The 14880-nt window shown below is 42.5% G+C and overlaps 1 protein-coding gene and 1 non-coding gene across 2 annotated transcripts in view; one reads left to right on the top strand and one right to left on the bottom strand.

Annotated features, from left to right (window-relative positions):
- The window catches only part of LOC138736342 (EF-hand calcium-binding domain-containing protein 6-like), a 72824-nt gene extending 62393 nt beyond the window's left edge, over window positions 1–10431 (bottom strand). Inside the window, exons 1-4 of the mRNA XM_069885695.1 lie at window positions 10320–10431; window positions 8959–9099; window positions 6503–6563; window positions 4699–4858 (exon numbers count right to left, since the gene is read on the bottom strand). Of these exons, the coding sequence (XP_069741796.1) occupies window positions 4699–4858; window positions 6503–6563; window positions 8959–9099; window positions 10320–10431 (474 nt within the window). The remainder of the gene's footprint in view (window positions 1–4698; window positions 4859–6502; window positions 6564–8958; window positions 9100–10319) is intronic.
- Window positions 2657–2763, top strand: LOC138737814 (U6 spliceosomal RNA). Its single transcript, XR_011341256.1, has one exon. It is a non-coding gene; the product is annotated as a U6 spliceosomal RNA (small nuclear RNA).
- Window positions 10432–14880: the final 4449 nt, after the last annotated feature.

The raw sequence follows: 14880 nt of genomic DNA, 5'->3' as shown, positions 1-14880 counted from the left end.
CACCCAAGCTTTTTCCACTGAGGTTGGGAGAGACAAAAACGAGAGGTCATGGATTCAGGTAAAATGTTTAGGGGGACTTCTTATCTCAGAGGGTGGTGAGAGTGTGAATGTGGGTTTGATTAAAATTGGATGGATGAATGGATGGAAAGGGCATGGAGGGCTATAGTCCAGGTGCAAGTCAATGGGGCGAGGCAGAAAAATAATTTGGCATGGTCTAAATGAGCCAAAGGGCTTATTTCTGTGCTGAAGTGACCTCTGGTGTGAAAATGGTTGACACAAATAATACATAAACTGGCAAAGTTAATGATGCTACTGTCCTGGTTAAATAAAACCCTGTTTTTTTTTAAAGTAATCCCAAATTTATTAATAGGATGTTTGATAAGGATCTACCTCCTAGATGGGCAAAGGATGAATTGGTTCCAATTTTGAACTATGATATGGATCAATTTATTTATAAATGGAATCCTTATCTTTTACAAAAAGTATGATTTACCTGTATTGAAACACTTGATTTACTAGGGATCAAATTTATTGGAATTAAAGGCAAAATTTCAGATAATACCCCAATATGTCAGAATAAATTATTTCCTTTCTCATTGAATAATTATTATATGAAAACTGTGGGAAGAGAAGGGTATTAGACTAGTGGGAGATTGTTGTGAAGAAGGATAATTTTTATCATTAAAAAAAAAATAATTTTTCACCCTAGATCAAAGTCACTTTGAAATGTTAGCAGGGGGCTATTTAGCAGCCCACCACTTCAACAAAAGGCGGAATCTGTTGGTACAGATTGCACCTTGTCATCTGGAAACCTTGCTGCGGTGTCTTTCCTTCACTGACCCTCCTCTCCCCATTACTTTGTGTACTGTGACGAGTAGTTTGTGGATATCTCACTGGTGTCACAAGGTAAGTGGTGCAGATTGCTGAAACAACAATGCGTTTAAATGTTTTCACTGGGAAGTGCACATAACCACCTTGATGAAGGATTCCAGCCCAAAACGTTGACAATTCCTTTTTTCCCATTGATACTGCTTGACCTGCTGACTTCCTCGAGCCTTTTGCAAATAGCAACCCATTTGATGAATGCCTCTTAATGATCCAGCGGAGAGGCTACAGATGTTGTTGGATGCTTAGGTTACCAACAAAAAAGAAGCAGGACGAGACATTCCACTGATTGCGACCTGGTTCTGTTCCTGAGAACCCCTACCTCTCCCTGTTTCCACATCTACTTCCGTTCTTACTGTTCTCTCTAACCTTCCCCCACTCCCAATGACCTCTCCCTCCACCTATCTCTCCCTCCCACCTTCCGTCCAATATCCTCGCCTCCCTACAGCTTCTTCCCCCTTACTTTTTTGTGCTTGATGTACTTGATATCACTCCTTCCTACTTTAGTCTTGATAAAGGATCCCACTCTGAAATGTTGACTGACCATTTCTACCCATGGATGCTGCCTGGCCTGTTGAATCTCTCCAGCTTATCATTGTCTACTGCAACATTGTTAAAAGAACATAGAAATAGGAGGTCGGGAGTTGGCCATCCAGCCCATCGAGCCTGCTCCCACCATTTAATGTGATCATGGCTGATTTGATGATTGGCTCATCTCCACCTACCTGCTTTCCCCCCCCCCCCATCCCTTAATTCCCCCACTATGTAGAAATCTACCCAACATTGTCTTAACTATACTCACTGAAGTCACCTTCACTGCTTCAATGGGCAGTGAATTCCACAGATTCACCACCCTCTGGGAAAAGCAGTCCCACCTCATCCTTATTTTTTTTATACACTGCAATGTATCCTTTTAAGAGCATGACAAGAATTTCTTAACGTTCGTGTGCATAGATCTGAGCATGGGCACTGTGGGAAAAATTACCTTCAACCCCAGCAGTAGATCTGTACGTTTAATCATAAATGTCTCTACTAAAACCAAAGCTAACAATAGCCAACTTAAGTTAATTATTTCCAGAGACAATTACTTGTTTTAGTATCAGGAAGATAGACAGAACATTGGCTTGTCAAGTTATCAGCAGGTAAGGTTTGAAGCAGTTTTTTTAAAGGAAATGGAGGAACAGAGAGTTTTTGCAGTGGAATTTCAGTACAGCTGCAAATGCTGGTGTGACAGAAACTATGGATGAGCCAAAGGTCAGACATGATAGAAATGTGAGTGAGGTTACCAAAGTAGGCAAAAAGAGTCCTTAAAGGCATCTGGATGAGAATCCCAATGAGATCTGTGACTGGCCTGCACTATTTGCAAGGTATCTCAACCAATAATGGAATGTGAAAAAATGCTCAAGGTTTTCCATTTCACAATAAGGTTCTTCACAAAATAACAAGACAAAACGTGGTTAGCATGGTAGTTACAGGACCAGCGACCCGGGTTCGAATCCCACTCTGTCTGTAAGGAGTTTGTACCTTCTCCCTGTGTCTGTGTGGGTTTCCTTGGGGAGCTCCAGTTTTCTCCCACCGTTCAAAACGTACTGGGTTTGTAGATCAATTGGGGGCAACATGGGCTCCTGGGTCAAAAAGGGCCTGTTATCGTGTTATGTGTCTGCAGCTGACGTGGACATTTACCCCTCCATAAATCTTCGTCTGCGAAGCCAAGCCAAAGAAGAAAGAAGAGATAACAGTTCACCAGCTCCTAATTAAGAAATGGCACAAAGTGCTCGCTTTGGAAGCGCATATAATAAAATTGGAATGATCCGGAGAAGAATAGCCTGGCCCCTGCGCAAGGATGACACACAGATTCGTGAAGCATTCCATATTTTAAAAAAAATAAAAATAGAGAAAAAAAACTGGAAATGGCCCAGAGTGGTGGCCTTGCCAATGTCATTGGGATTTGAATAGTCAGATAAATAATCAGATGATTAAGTAAATGAGCAACTAAATTAAGTGAGAGTGCTTATACTTCCCTTTGTTGCCATTGTTATGTCCACATAAAACATGTGGCATATTATGTAGGAATGGATATTGTGGACCATTGTGTAAAGCCCTGGGCATCATTCAATGTACAGTTGAAATGCCAGGATTAAAGTCCTAGTTGTCAGCAGCCTATAAAGAGGTCATAACATCTTAATACATATTCTCCTGAGCTGGGGTATCCTTATACCTTTGTCTAGGAGTGATTTTTGTAGGGGAAACAACGAGAAGCTGGAGAAACTCAGCGGGTCAGGCAGCATCCATGGAGAGAAATGGTCCGTCAATGTTTCAGGTCGGAATCTTTCTCTCCGTGGGTGCTGCCTGCCCCGCTGAGCACCCTCTCATTGTTTGCCCAAGACTCCAGCTGCTGCATTTTCCTCCGCTTCTCTGGTTCCGCGGTAGCGGAGGTCCGGTTATTCGGGGGCCAGTATGGGTTTTGGATGGCTGGGCGAGAACAAGACCACGCCCCCAGCACTTGTTCCAAATGAGGGCTCTCCAGTTGGTAGATTAGCCTGTTAAGGCATGTTCTGGGTGTGGCCATACTGAAAAGTCAGAACAGAGTTGGAGAACTGGGCTCTTGTTATCATATTCTTAATTACAATATCCAAATTTAAAAATTCTATAGAACTTTTCAGTCCGTCTTTGAAACACATGGTGATAAGTATTGGAGTAACTCTGAGATGTTACATAAAATAAGCGCCTACATGTGGCATTTCCAGAAACTTTTGAAAGGTAATGTGTTGAGCATCATGAGTAGCCATGTTTTGTAAAATTTCCTCCAAATCTTCTCTGACTATCTCACTCCCTTTCCCAAATCCAGTGCATCACTGTCAGCTCTACCTTCAGCAGCTGAACCGAGAAGTTCTGGAATTCCTTCCCCAAACCCTCTCTGACTTCATCTCAATTTCCAACATGAAAATTTTTAAATTTAAATTGAATTTAATTTACTTCACAGTTGCAGGCCCTTCTGGTTCTTGAGCCCGTGCTGCCAAGATTCACTCAATGAATGTACAAAGAACCCCCCACCCCCTTCCTCCCCACTGTATGTTTTGAAGGGTGGGAGGAAACCAGAGCACCTGGAGGAATCCATGTAGACATGGGGAGATTGTAAAAACTCCTTATAGACAGTGCTGGATTTGAACCTGGGTCACTGGTGCTGTAACAGCATTGTGTTCACCAAAATTCACCCAATTAACCTACAACCAACACCTGTACATTTTTGAAAGGTGGAAGAAAACCAGATCTCCCAGAGGAAACCCATGTAGACGTGGGACTCGAACCCCAGTCCCGATCTCTGGCGCTGTAAAGGTTGAATCTGCCGCTGTTAGTACAAACTCCTTGCAGACAGCGTGGGACACGAACCCTGGTCCCAATCGCCAGCGCTGTTAAGGTTGTGTGGTATTCCTCCATTGTATATAGTTATTGTTAACTACTGTATATATGGAGCTGGCCCACCCACTGATGACTCATACCCTATGACTCTTCCCCCATGGTCCTGGGCCATAAATGTCGAACCACCTCTCCCTTCCTGCCTTTCCTATACCTGGATCCAGGCCAGCAAGGTTCTTCTGTACATTAAAGCCTATCATTTGTGGTTAGTGGTAGTGCACTACAGGTTGTTTGTATAAACACCTTACAAAGTGTTCCTAAAAACTTTTGTCCGAGCTCTTAGGTTGTTTTTAATTACCTTTAAGGTAACGTTTAATTGTTGCAGCAAATAATATTATTTCCTTATCATTACTTGGACAAAAGGTGTTATTTTGCACGAGTAATTGCTTATCTTACCTGATGACGTGCCACTGTTCCAGAGTTTAGCTTGTCAAAGTCTTGAAATGGTGTCAAAATGTCAGTGCCATGGTATTTATAATAAGTAGAGAGTTGCTTCATGATGGTGTCGTAGTATTTCATGATATCTGGATCCATTTCAGGATTAATATCTTTAAGGCTGTTAAAGCAAATTAAAATGCAGCATGTTAAAATGTTCCCTCCAAAGGTGGGGAAAAAAAACTTTATTCTCCTCTGTATGGACTAATGCATCATTGTGTGGGATGGTAGCTGAAAAGCATCGGTCTGGAAATCAATACAGAGCATTATCAAAACAGCTGAGAAGACCACTGGGGTTTCTCTTTCCTTTATTGACGACATTTAGCGGGAGAGTTGCTTAAATTGGGCTCAAAGAATCATTGAGGACCCTTCCCATCCAGCCCACAGTATCTTGATCCACTACCAGCAAGGAGATGGTAGAGGAGCATCAAATTCAGGACTCTATGGTTGGGAAATAGCTTCTTCCTGTAGGTTGACAAACAGTAACTGTAACCAAATAAGTTGTTTCAAAATATTATGTATATTCATTTTAAATTATAGTTTATGCTTATATGTGATTATTTGTTGTCCGCGCATGTGTGTGCACCGTGGTCCGGAGAAATGCTGTTTTGTTGGGTTGTCCGTGAACTACTCTTTGCAGATGATGCCGCTTTAGTTGCCCATTCAGAACCAGCTCTTCAGCGCTTGACGTCCTGCTTTGCGGAAACTGCCAAAATGTTTGGCCTGGAAGTCAGCCTGAAGAAAACTGAGGTCCTCCATCAGCCAGCTCCCCACCATGACTACCAGCCCCCCCACATCTCCATCGGGCACACAAAACTCAAAACGGTCAACCAGTTTACCTATCTCGGCTGCACCATTTCATCAGATGCAAGGATCGACAATGAGATAGACAACAGACTCGCCAAGGCAAATAGCGCCTTTGGAAGACTACACAAAAGAGTCTGGAAAAACAACCAACTGAAAAACCTCACAAAGATAAGCGTATACAGAGCCGTTGTCATACCCACACTCCTGTTCGGCTCCGAATCATGGGTCCTCTACCGGCACCACCTACGGCTCCTAGAACGCTTCCACCAGCGTTGTCTCCGCTCCATCCTCAACATCCATTGGAGCGCTCACACCCCTAACGTCGAGGTACTCGAGATGGCAGAGGTCGACAGCATCGAGTCCACGCTGCTGAAGATCCAGCTGCGCTGGATGGGTCACGTCTCCAGAATGGAGGACCATCGCCTTCCCAAGATCGTATTATATGGCGAGCTCTCCACTGGCCACCGTGACAGAGGTGCACCAAAGAAAAGGTACAAGGACTGCCTAAAGAAATCTCTTGGTGCCTGCCACATTGACCACCGCCAGTGGGCTGATAACGCCTCAAACCGTGCATCTTGGCGCCTCACAGTTTGGCGGGCAGCAGCCTCCTTTGAAGAAGACCGCAGAGCCCACCTCACTGACAAAAGGCAAAGGAGGAAAAACCCAACACCCAACCCCAACCAACCAATTTTCCCTTGCAACCGCTGCAATCGTGTCTGCCTGTCCCGCATCGGACTGGTCAGCCACAAACGAGCCTGCAGCTGACGTGGACTTTTTACCCCCTCCATAAATCTTCGTCCGCGAAGCCAAGCCAAAGAAGAAAGAAAAAAATATGTACAGTCAGATGACAATAAGCTGACCTGAAAGGGGATGTAATTTTAAACAGAATAATCTTTGACTCATAGGGTTAATGACAAAGGGATTGCTTTTGTGTGTCATGAAACGTGATTTTACTCACATTTCTGGAGCTGTCACTATCTGAAGACTTGGGTCTTTGTCCATCTCATTTGGATTGAAACCTATTGACAAAATGTATTATGAATTACAGGCTGCACCTCTTTAATCCGACAATGTTGGGACCTGACCATTGATGGACCACAGAAAATGCCAGAAAACAGAAATTGACCCCTAAGCCCCTTATGTAAACATATCAAATGTAGAACAAAGCTTAAAACAGGATATAATACTGTGGGGCGGCACGGTTAGTATAAAGCTTGTACAGCGTCAGTGATCGGAACCGGGGTTGGAGTCCCTTGCTGTCTGTAAGGAGTTTGTACTAACGGCGGCAGATTCAACCTTTACAGGGCCAGCGATTGGAACCGGGGTTTGAGTCCTGCGCTGTCTGAAAGGAGTTTGGACTAACGGCGACAGATTCAAATGTGCCAGATCATGGGAGTTGCCGGCTAAGAGAGGTACAACCTGTACTACATAAAGGGTTTAATTTACTTCCCATAGTTTATCATCTTAAAATAATCTTAGATTATTCCCTGACTATAAATTAATGACTCATAGTATCCAGCTACAATACAGTATGCACTTGTTTCCATATCCATTCTAAGTCAATCTTTTTAACCTTTTAAAAGTTTCCTTGTTCACATTTGACCCTATTACCTGTTTAAACATCATTCTGTAATCACACCTCCCTGCATGTGGCAGTAGTTCTACTTCCCAGCTTCCAGTATTGCTGTTGAAACACTCCCTGGCTTTCTCCCTGTAATTCGTGATGACAAATTGGCAAATACTTGTTCATCTCTGCCTTAAATACACCTCAGCCACCCACTGCAACAAGTTCCGCAGACTAAAAACCCTCTGGCTAAAGAAATTTCTCCGCACCTCTGTTTTAAATTGATGTCCTTTTATCCTGAAGTTGTGGCCTCTTGTCCTAGACTCCCCCACCATGGGGAAACAACCCAACTGCATCTACTCTGTCCAGGCCTTTCAGCGTTCGAAATGTCTCTATGACATCTCCCCTCCAACGAGAACAGTTCAAGAGCCTACAACACATATGCTAGCCATAGTTCAGTTGTAGTTTGAGCTGTAAATAAAAGGGCTTGTAGGAAATTAGATTGTGGATTTGACTGTATTTCTCTGTGATCGAAATATCATTTCTCTCCCTGGTTTTCCTGAAAATTATATTTGTTATTAACACCACACAATATTAATGAGCACAGTGTTGTCTGAAGAAGCTGAGGAATTCGCAGGCTGCCTTCCTTAAATCTTCACATCTTGCCCTCTTTTAAAGCACTAAGTAAGCAGACTTCGCTCATTGCACTAGGCAATCTCAGTCAATATTGGGAAAGTTAAAATTGCCCACTTCTATAATCCTACAGTTCCTGCTGATCATTGCGAGGCCTAGACAACAATGGCGCCTTGATTGTTCCTCTCTGAATAACCCTGAGGCTCCTTCCCTGAATTTGAACAACTAATTTTCTTTGATGTTCACGCTGCAGCCTTTAAGGCCGTTTGGAGCCCGCCCCTTGCACCCCGGAACTTGCACCACACTGATGTTGGCGCGAACGCGTACTTCCAGTCTGTACCAGAAGAAAAGGAGCCGCAATCTTTGCCACGGCTGCCCCACTGACTGCGTGTGACAAGCGGTGCCGGCTCGCCACTGCAATTGTGTGTGCCATCACACTCCAGCCATTCTCAACAGGGGCACTACAGCTCCCGGGGTGGGGGGAGGCACAGCACCTTTAAGTAAAAGCCTTGTTTTCTTTTCGCCTCATGGTGGAACACGGTACTGCAGGCATGTCTGGGTATATCCTCACTGGACTGGGCAGGGCTGGCCCGCCTTCTGTACCTGTAGTCTTTCCCTATAAGATCCCCTAATAAAGGTGATGCATAGGAATTACTTCAGCTAGAGGGTGGAAAATCTTTGGTATTTGGTGATTGTGGAGGCCGGGTCATTGGGTGTATTTAAGGCAAAGATTGATAGATTTTTGTTTAGCCCCAGGGCATCGAAGGTTACGGGAAGAAGGCCAGGCAGTGGGGCTGAGTGGGAAAGTGGCAGACTCAATGGGCTGAATAGCCTATATCTGCTCCTATATCTTTGGGCCTTGTCATGCAGGTGCAACAGAGGGAATGGTCAACATTCAATACTGCCCAGAGTAGTGGAACAGCTGCATATACCTGCCTTGAAGAAACTTGACCTGGAGAAGGGACTAGAATGTTGTAAATGTCAGCATTCCTAGCTTAGGCTCGTGCACACTTTGAGATTTTGCACTTCAAGTATTAAGCATGCATTGAATGTAACCAAAATGTCAGCGTAGTTGAGCATATAACATTTCTACACTCCAACAATATCACATACATTCAAAGACAAATGTATATATCCACTCTACAACTTATTCTTCATATAAATCCCACCCTAGCTTCTCCAACATCCACACACCCCTATCTACCCTACTCACTTACGTTTGTCAATGACATCAATAAAGTGCTTGTAGTTGACAGTGCCATTGCACTTGACGTCATATTTATGTAATAGGTCATTACATTCCTCAGGCGTGAGATAAATCCCTATGGTTTGGTCCAGGCATCGAAAGAACTGAGATCCTGCAAGTCCAATAAATAGTGGTCAATACAGAATAAAACTAATTGGCCATTGGTCATATGAAGGAGTCTTCTTGGCAGAAAGCCCGCTCAGTATTGTAGTTCAAAGCTACACAGTTGAACCTAGTTTCTGTTGGGCCAGCATCTCTGCTCAATGACGTCAATTGGATTGCAACTTGGCACGGCATCCAGCGTTATCAACAGGAGGAACACCGGGGAAAGTCACGACCACAACCCATAGTTGGTGTACATGGCATGCTGGTGAAGAAGGAAGGCTGGTCATGAAGCAGAGCCAGGAAGGAAAAGGAGTTTGAGCTCAAAGGAATGGGAGATGGGCCCACATGAAGCATTAAGTATCAATAAAAACCAGGAGGGTCAAATTTTTAATTGTTTCCATGTTCCAGGTTCCTCGTTATATTATCTGATTTAATGTGGTTATGTCAGAAGTATTCTATGTTGCCCACTTGATTTTTTAAATTAAGTGTGGTAAACCACTGTTGCACTGTGATTGGCTGCTATCGACTGGACATGCCTCTCAAGACCAATCCTGCCCATAGCCCCTTGCAGGCTACCCCTTCCCTTTTCACTCTGGATGTTTGTTCCAGACTTTAGCTATTAAAAGCCTTATTGTTCCACTCCTTTTGTGAATTATTGATAGCACATCAGGTACTTCATTTTCTCTTCTTTGTAAATTGTCTTTCTTTTGAGACAAGTTTGTTTTCTCTTTCGGTTGATGAAGTCTTTACCGAGCATTGAAACTCAGCAGTCAAGGAATAGAGGGTGGCAGGGTTTAGCGTGACGCTATTACAGAGCCAGCGACCTGCATTCAAATCCAGTGGTGTCTGCAAGGAGCTTGCACGTTCTTTCCATGTCTGCACTCCACCTCCCAAAAGCTAACAGAGCATTGGGCGGCAAGGGATCGGGGGTCAGAAGGGCCTGTATTTCTACATTTTAAAAAAATTAAATTCAAATTAAAAATTGTTAAGAGGACCACAGCAGGGAGAAGAGAAGGGCATAAAATCACCAGGGGTAGGTTTCAGACTTTTGCTAACAATTTTCTGATCCTGCTGCTTCCATCACTCATTCCCAATTGAACAGTACAGCTGTTTGGCAATCAGAGTGATGGCACAGTATCATACTGGTACAATACTCTGTCAGACATGGAGGGTATTTTACTGAACGTTTTCCAACAAGGGTTCATATCAAAAACCTTGCTGACTTACTTGTTAAATACCCACTGTGCAGTTTATCATAATCTCCAAAGTACTCAGAAATTCGAATTCTTTTCGCCAAGACTGCATTCCGAATCTTGTTTTCAATAGCTTCAATGTCCATTCCACTGAAAAATAAATACTGATTAGAATATAGAAATGTGTGTGACCTAATTTAACCTGTTAGCATGTCCTCAGGAGAAGCCACAGTTTTCACTGACAAATGACTACTTTTGAAATATAATAAATATGGTAATAATTTTATTGTTAGCATTGAGGTTTGGGAAGTATTAAGTTAGTTATCCTCAGGAATCCTCAAAATTGACTCCGATTTTTCGATTCAGACCATCTCAAATATAGAAGAAAAGGCCTCCTGTTGAATGCTGTCATCTCTCAGTGCTTCCCTTAGGGATTTTGGAAAGTGAAGGTCCTCGCATGGCATTGCCCGATGCAGTTTCTGACCAGCATTACATTACGAACAATTTGTAACACGATAGCTGGTCTAAGCTCATCTTGTAGAGGCATGACCTCTACAAGAAGGATGGGTTACACCTAAACCCAAAAGGGATCAATATATTGGCAGCTAGGTTTGGTACAGCCGTCGGGTGCGGTTTAAACTAATTTGGCAGGGGGGTGGGAACCTGTATGATAGGGCAAAGGACAGAAAAGATAAAACAGGAAAAGTTAGGTTAGGCAGCGAAAGTAAAAAATCAGAAAGAGCAAGGAGGGTGAAAAAAGCAAATCTGAAATGCAAGAAGCATTCGGAACAAGGTAGATGAATTAGCTGTGGAAATTGAGATAAATATGATTTGATTGGGATTACAGAAACATGGCTGCAGGGTGGGCAAGCCTGGGAACTTAACATCCCGGGGTATACGATATTTAGGAGGGATCGGCAAGAAAGAAAAGGGGGTGGGGTAGTATTGATGGTGAGAAAAGGGACCGACACGATTGACAGGAAGGATATTAACTCGGAAGATGCGGAATCTATATGGGTAGAACTGAGGAATAGCAAGGGGCGGAAAACGTTAGTGGGGGTGGTATATTGGCCTCCAAATAGTAGTGTAGAGGTGAGGGAAAGCATTAAAAGAGAAATTAGAAAAGTGTGCAATAAGGGAATAGCTGTCATCATGGGAGACTTTAATTTGCATATAGATTGGACTAGCCAAATTAGTAAAAATACTGAGGAGGAGGAATTCCTTGAATGTTTACGGGACGATTATCTAGACCAATATGTCGAGGAACCAACTCGGGAGCAGGCCATTTTAGATTGGGTATTATGCAATGATAAGGGGCTAATCAACAATCTTGTTGTACGAGGCCCTTTGGGTAGGAGCGATCACAATATGATCGAATTCTCACTCGACATGGAGAGTGATGAAATTAAAACCGAGACTAAGGTCCTGAATTTAAATAAAGGGAATTATGATGGTATGAGATGGGAGTTGAGTAAGATTGATTGGGTGGTGTTTATGGGGGAGTTGACTGTGGATAGACAATGGAAAGCATTCACAGATCTAATGGAGAAATTGCAAAAATCGTTTATACCGGTTTGGCATAAAAATAAACCAAAAAAGGTGACTCAACCGTGGACAACAAGGGAAATTAGAGACAGCATTAGGTCCAAAGAGAGAGCATATCAATTGGCCAAAAAAAGTACCACAATCGAAGACTGGGAACAGTTCAAGATGCAGCAAAGGAGGACAAAGGGATTAATCAAGAGAGCAAAAATAAATTACGAAAGTAAGGTTGCGGCAAATATAAAAACCAACTGCAAAAGCTTTTATAAATATGTCAAGAGGAAAAGATTGGTGAAATCCAGAGTAGGTCCTTTACAGTCGGAATCAGGGGAATATATAATGGGAAATAAGGAAATGGCAGACCAATTAAATTCTTACTTTAGTTCTGTTTTTACAAGAGAGGATACAAATAACCTCCCAAGGATGTTGGGAAACATAGAGACTAATGCAAGGGAGGAACTGAAAGAAATCAGTATCTCTAAGGACATGGTCTTGGGGAAATTGATGGGATTGAAGGCAGATAAATCCCAAGGGCCTGATAATCTACATCCTAGTCGGTTAATAATAATAAACTTGAATTTAAAGTGATTTTAAAAATATTCATGGAGAGTCAAATCTCTTTAAAATGGCTTGTTTTATTTTTAAACAAACTAGTTTAAAACATCCCCAAATAATGGAAAATTTTAACAATTAACGTTGAAAACCACCTTGCCCACTGGTTATTGGTCACAGCTGGAAAGGGAAGTGGAGAAAACTACACCACAAAGGCCTGGTGTAAATGTTATATCTTTAAAAATTATATTTCTATTTGGGGGTGAGATGTCACACATTAAACCTGTGTGGAATCCTCAATAAAAATCTGCCTAATATAGATATAGTTCGTCAATTGTGGGCTCACAGGCCAGAAGGACCTTGTGGCCGTGCTGTACGCCGACATTTAAAATTTTTAAATGAAGAAAAAAAAAACATTTAAAGACTCTTGCACAAAAATGATTCGCTTCTGCAAGAAATTGAAGAGTCACCTTGAGGAGATCGTGGAGGTTGTTGAAATAAATTGAATCATTACGTTGGAAACCCATGACCTTTGAGAAAACTTAGCCAAGGAGCTCAGTTTGAAACTTCAGACACATTGATGCAGCGAAGGTGAATTCTCTCATGAATTTTTCCTCGGATGCTTTAAGGTGCACGGAGATCTGTGGGAAAATGGCTTTTGCGAGCGCAAAACCGTTTCAGTGGGTCTTGCTGAGGAACATTTTTTACAGTCTTCTCACTTTCCAAACAAGTTGAACAGATGAGATTTGGCTGCCTGATGAATGAGCAATTGTAACACCAATGATCTCCAGATTTGTGTCTTTGAAAGTACCAGTTTCTAAAAGGTGGCACAACATTTTTATGACCGATGGACAAAAATGGAAGGGCCAGATCTGGCAAAAGCAATTGAGGTTGCAATGTGTCCACCTGGCAGCACAGCTCTGGTGGAAAACCTTTTCAATAATGATCACAGTCTAGTCACCAGATTTCACGATAATGAAGTTGATTTCATTGGCGTGGATAAACCTTGGCCTCGCCTGCAGAGTTTGGCGATAAATTGTGGAAAACCAAATGGAGTCCACCAAAGATAGCTTCAAAAGAAAACACAAACAACGGGAAGGATTGCACTGCACAGATCACAGTGACTGAGGATGAGGAAATGGTGTTTTAATTGCAAATACAGCTAAATTTTATTTTCTCTGTTCTAAATCCGATAATGTAAAAACTGTTCTTTTTCTTTTTAATGGAGTAAAATGTTTATGTTTTACTTCAGTGTTTTTCAACAGTGCAGTCATGGAAGGCTCAGGTGGTATGTTGGGAGTTAACAGAAATCCACACCCCTTGTCCCGGACTTCCTGCTTTTCAAATATCAGTGTCCCATTTTAAGGAAATGTTAAAATAAACTCCCTTATTCTGGGATCGTTCAAAAGTAGGGAGGCAAAAATGTTTGATGATAACCAATAAATTCAATTAAGTATTTAGAGAAACTTCGCTGACTAAGAGTGGTTGGAGCTTGCTTTCCTGTGGGAAGCATGACATGGGTAATTTTAAAATAAAGCTACATAAACATTATTTAGCTAAACCTAAATAAATAAAGGGAATGCTCAAAGGATTTTTAAACAGAACAGGAAGAGGCTGGTGTGAAACTGAAACCAACCAGGACAAAAAAAAATTGCTGGAGGAACTCAGCAGGTCAGACAGGAGTAGAAAAACTCAGTCAATGTTTTGAGTTGACGACAGCCAACGACAACCTCGCACTCGAGGTTACCAAGGCCAAGGAGCTGATTATTGACTTTAGGAAGGGAAAACCAGAAGTGTACGATCACTGGGGGTTCAGAGATGGAGAGAGTGAGCAAATTTAAGTTTTTGGGAGTCACTGTTCTCAAAGGATCTTTCCTGGACCCAACTCACTAATGGCATCATGAAGAAAGCCCTCTTCTTCAGGAGTTTGAGGTAGTTTGGCATAAGACCTAAAACCCTGGAATATTTCTACAGATGTGTGGTGAAAAGTGTGCTGACTGGCTGCATCACAGTTCTGGTATGGGGTGGGGGTGGGGGGTGGAAAATGACACACCAATACCCCTGAGTGTAAAGCCTGCAAAATGTAGTGGACACAGCCCATAACATCATAGGCAAAACTAGCCCTACCATTGAGAGCACCTACAGGGAAAGCTCCCATCGGAGAGCAGCCACAAATATCAAGAAGCCACACGTGCACCGTTCTCACAACTACGTTCTCAAGACTCACACCACCAGGTTCAGGAACAGAAGCTACCCCTCCACCATCAGACTCCTAAATGATAAACTCAGACAGGGACTCATTTAAGGATTCTTACTTTTACACTTTATGGATTTTTTTCTCACTGTATTGCAGTCAGTTTGTTTACATTTCTTTATTTGTTTACATGTGTATGTTTTTTTTTACACAACCAATGAGTGGTAATTCTGCCTCATCGACAGGCAATGGAATTTCAGGCAGTATATGATCTAATGTATGTGCTCTGACCTGAAATCTAAATCTG

This window comes from Narcine bancroftii, chromosome 6 (assembly GCF_036971445.1).
Source record: "Narcine bancroftii isolate sNarBan1 chromosome 6, sNarBan1.hap1, whole genome shotgun sequence".
NCBI classification, from domain to species: Eukaryota; Metazoa; Chordata; class Chondrichthyes; order Torpediniformes; family Narcinidae; genus Narcine; species Narcine bancroftii.
This window is presented reverse-complemented; position numbering and strand designations above follow the sequence as displayed.